Raw genomic sequence first — 5,000 nt, 5'->3', positions numbered from 1 at the left:
AATACTAGGGAGGGAGAGGCAGAGAGGAAGAAATGGAGACATACATATATAGAGAGAGAGAGAAAGGGAGAGAGAGAAAGGGAGAGAGAGAAACAGAGAGAGAGAGGGGGGGCGAACAGGGGGGCACTAGGAGTGATAGATATGAGGGGATCGATTAACAGCATAAAGTGTTTGTCCATTGATTCCCTTTGAGAGAAACAGAGAGAGAGAGAGGAGGGAGGGAGAGAGGGAGAGAGACAGGGGGCAGACAGGAGGGAGGGAGAGAGAGAGTGCACTCAAACAGCCTCGGGCAAGGTGACAGAGAGGGAGAGGGAGAACAGAGACAGATAAAGAGCGATGGAGAGTAAAGAGAATTGGGCGGTGATAGAGGAAGTTGAGGGTACATAAACAGAGGATGTGTTACAGTGTGTGTGTGTGTGTGTGCGAGCGTGTTTGTGTGCGCGCGTGTGTGTGTGTCAAATTCTCTTTCCACTGACTGCTGTTTGAATTGAAGCACACAGGAAACATCACAATCATGCCATTGTTACAGCTGCTGCTACACCATAGTGGCCAGTTTTACTACTACTATTATTACTACTACTACTACTACTACTACTACTACTACTATTACTACTACTACTACTCCTACTATTATTACTACTACTACTACTACTACTACTACTACTATTACTACTACTACTACTACTATTATTACTACTACTACTACTACTACTACTACTACTACTACTACTACTACTACTACTACTATTACTACTACTATACTACTACTATTACTATAACTACTACTACTATTACTACTACTACTACTACTACTACTATTATTACTACTACTACTACTACTACTACTATTACTACTACTATACTACTACTATTACTATAACTACTACTACTATTACTACTACTACTACTACTATTACTACTATTACTACTACTACTATTACTACTACTACTACTATTACTACTACTACTACTACTACTACTACTACTACTACTACTACTATTACTACTACTACTACTACTACTACTATTACTACTATTACTACTACTATTACTACTACTACTACTACTACTATTACTACTACTATTACTACTATTACTACTACTACTACTATTACTACTATTATTATTACTACTACTACTATTACTACTACCATTATAATATTACTACTACTATTATAATATTATTATACTAATAGTTTATAGATCAGTATATTATTACTATACTAATACTTTATAGATTAGTATATTAAGTATATACTAGTAGTTTGTAGATCAGTATATTAAGTATATACTTCAAAATGCCTATTATATAATTATCATGCCAGAGAATAATCTATGCATTAGAATTAAATGGATGTTCACAGTGGTGTGTGTGTGTGTGTGTGTGTGTGTGTGTGTGTGTGTGTGTGTGTGTGTGTGTGTGTGTGTGTGCAGAAAACAGGCGATGTGAGAGTGTGTCAGCATGACCTGAGGTACATGTAGGTCACTGCTGCAGTGTGTGAATGTGTCACAGTCTGTGTGTGCATGCATGCATGCGTAAAAGTGTGAGCGAGCATGCAGATGGGTGTGTGTGCGTACGTGCATAAATGTTTATGTCAAATATAGGTGATCATGCCAATGTGTGTGTGTGTGTGTGTGTGAGCGATAGAGAGTGTGTGTGTGTGTGTGAGCGAGAGTGTGTGTGTGTGTTTGTGAGAGTGTGTGTGCGTGTGAAGAGAGAGTGTGTGTGTGTGTGTGTGTGTTTGTGAGAGTGTGTGTGTCTGTGTGCATGTGAGAGAGAGAGAGAGTGTGTGTGTGTGTGTGTGTGTGTGCGTGTGTGTGTGAGAGTGAGTGTGTGTGTGTGTGTGTGTGAGCGAGTGTGTGTGTGTGTGTGTGTGAGCAAGTGTGTGTGTGTGTGTGTGAGTGTGTGTATGTGTGTGTGTGTGTGTGTGTGTGTGTGTGGGAGGGTTTTACAGAAAGAGAAGAGCAGTCATATTAACAGAACTAACTGCTTCTCTACCCTCTGACCAACCACACACTCTCACTATGGTCCAGGGCCTCAGCCATATGCTCGGTTCCTCTTTACACACACACACACACACACGATTACATTTTGCGTAAACATTTATGCATGCACACGTGCACGCAGACACACACATAGCCATGATTACTTATATTTTGCATAAACATTTATGCATGCATGCGTGCACGCACACACACACACACACTCTCTCTCTCTTTCTCTCTCTCACACACACACACACACACACACATAAACACTCTCTCTCTATCACACATACACACACACACATACACACACTCTCACACTCATACACACACACACACACATACACACACTCTCTCTCTCTTTCATACACACACACACACACACAATATCGCTCTCTGGCTACACTCAGGTTGCTATTATGCTCTCAGGCTGAAGTGTTTTGATGGCATAATTGCTATGGACAGAAGAGAGGGACAGAGGGATGGAGAGAGGGATGGAGGGAGGGATAGAGAGAGGGTGGGAGGGAGGGAGAGAGGGATAGAGAAAAGATGGGAGAGGGAGAGTGCTGACACTCTCAGCATGCTAATGTTCTCCACCTCCCTCCTCTCTATTCCTCCCTCTATCTCTTTGGGAGATTGAAGGGAGAGAGGGAGAGTGGGCAGAGACAAAGAGATGGCAGGAGAAATATCCCTCTCTCCACCATCCCTCTCTTCTCTCCAGACTCCCAGTAACCCACCAAACAAAGAGAGAGAAATAGAGAAAGAGCGAAATAGAAAGAATAAAAGAGAGAAAGGGTGGGTCAGGATTTTTTTTTTCCATCTGTGGACAATGAAGGGATGATCCGTGTTTATCCTATAATCACCTCTCCCTTTCCCCCTCTTTCATCCGCTCTGCTATCTCGCTCCCTCCCTACCATCCCTCCCTCCTTCCCTGCCTACCATCCCTCCCTCCTTCCCTCCCTACCATCCCTTCGTCCAGAGACGGGGTCAGGTGTCCAAGGCCCAGCACCCTGAAGTGATCACTCGTTCACACTCATTCCTCCTTCCCTCATCCCTCCTTCACTCATCACTCCTTCCCTCATCTCTCCTTCACTCATCACTCCTTCACTCATCCCTTTCTCTCATCCCTCGTTCACACTCATCCCTCCTTCCCATATCCCTCCTTCACCCATCACTCCTTCACTCATCCCTCTTTCTTTCATCCCTCCTTCACTCATCCCTCCTTCCCTCATCCCTCCTTCACTCATCCCTCCTTCCCTCATCCCTCGCTCTCCCTGGTAGAGAAATGAAAAGGCAGCCTGAGAGGCCGTTCCTCTGGGGCTCTCAGGGTCCATGTCTTCATCTCTGCTGAACTGAAGTAGACTCAGACACGGCCGCTGCTCAACAGCGACACCTGCTGGTAAGATTGAGCGACTACCCCCACCAACAGCAAGGTACAGTATATTGAACAAAATGACTGCAGGGCCCAGAGTTGTACTAATTGTGTTATCTAACTGCATAAGAAAACTAGGCTGGGCGCAGAGTTTTTCCTGATGAGGTTCAACACTTGACCAGCTCAGTGACCTTGTGGTTAGAGTGTCCGCCCTGAGATTGGGAGGTTGTTAGTTCGATCCCCGGCCGAGTCATACCAAAGACTATAGAAATGGTACCCGATGCCTCCCTGCTTGGCACTCAGCATTAAGGGTTGGATTGGGGGTAAGACCCTGCGACATACCAGCGTCATGTCCAGGGGGGTGTACTTGTACATCAAGCTGCCTCACGCTACGGAAACAGGAGATAGGCTCCTGCCCTATGGGCCATTAGGCTCGAGAACCATCGGTTCTCAAGGCTACTTACTTACTTTTCTCAACACTACTAGAGCCTAGATATCATACCACACCAGACAAGTCTCATCATATAACAGGCATGTTCTTCTTTATTTACAAAAACAACTGACAAATCTTTTGTGCACAGTACACATAAACAAATTAATCAGTCATTCACATTCATTTAACATGGTAAAACACTCCAGGGAGATAAATTAACGGATCACAAAGCGAGGCAGTACCTTGTTCGTTAAGGCTGAATCATCCAACAAAAAACAAAAAAATCTAAAATGTTTGACAGTTGATTTCAGATTCCAGATTTAGGCAAATAAAACCCAACTAGCAACACATGCTAAAGGTTAGGGTTAGGGTTAGTCTAACCCTAGTTAGTTAGTCTAACCCTAACCCTGAATCCTACAGCCTGGCGCTGAATGAGGAACTCACCAAGAAACAACTAAGTACAACAATCACTACCTGATCATTGTGTATTAATTATGCTCGTTACCGATTGTGCTGAATTTGTCGAGGTAAGTCTACCAGAAATGACCCCTTGTTACCACGTAGCTCCAGGATAGTTACCTCAGGGTTTCTTAGTAGAGACTTGGTGAACAGTGTGTGAGCCTGGCTGTGGAATAAAGGTGGACAGACACACACGTGTCCCTCATTGTAGAGCAGGGCTGGCATGAACTACAGCAGGGAACACACACTCACATGATCCACCACGCATCTCTATTAATAACCTGAGTGTGTGTGTGTGTGTGTGTGTGTGCGTTTAAGCGTCCTGTATGTGAGTGTGTGTGTGTGTGTGTGTGTGTGTGTGTGTTTGTGTGTGCGTTTAAGCGTCCTGTATGTGTGTGTGTGTGTGTGTGTGTTTGTGTGTGTGTGTGTGTGTGTGTGTGTGTGGGCCCTCCTGTACTTCACCTCTCTGGGTGACTGTAGTTGTATTGCTGCTCTGACGCGTCATCGTGGCACTACAGAGGTTGTGCTGGAGGGAGAGGACTGGTCCTGACTGAGAGTGAGTGTGTGTGTGTGTGTGTGTGTGTGTGTGTGTGTGTGTGTGTGCGCGTGTGTGTGTCTAAGCGTCCTGGTCCTGTGTGAGTGTGTGTGTGTGTGTGTGTGCCCAATCGTCCTGGTCCTGTGTGTGTGTGTGTGTCTAAGCGTCCTGGTCCTGCGAGTGTGTGCGTGTGTGTGAAGGAGAGGGGTGTAGAG

At 44.9% G+C, this 5,000-nt stretch overlaps 1 protein-coding gene across 1 annotated transcript in view; it reads right to left on the bottom strand.

Annotated features, from left to right (window-relative positions):
* Positions 1 to 4,944: 4,944 nt before the first annotated feature.
* Positions 4,945 to 5,000, bottom strand: part of snx15 (sorting nexin 15) — a gene marked incomplete at its 3' end in the record, with an annotated part of 3,755 nt that continues 3,699 nt past the window's right edge. Inside the window, exon 7 of the mRNA XM_080544065.1 lies at positions 4,945 to 5,000. This exon is cut by the window's right edge and continues 78 nt beyond it. Within this exon, the coding sequence (XP_080400191.1) occupies positions 4,945 to 5,000 (56 nt within the window).

The sequence above is a fragment of the Nansenia antarctica genome (genome assembly GCF_963989245.1).
Source record: "Nansenia antarctica genome assembly, chromosome: 13".
NCBI classification, from domain to species: Eukaryota; Metazoa; Chordata; class Actinopteri; order Argentiniformes; family Microstomatidae; genus Nansenia; species Nansenia antarctica.
Note: the sequence above shows the minus strand (reverse complement) of the source record. Positions and strands in the feature narration are given on the sequence as shown.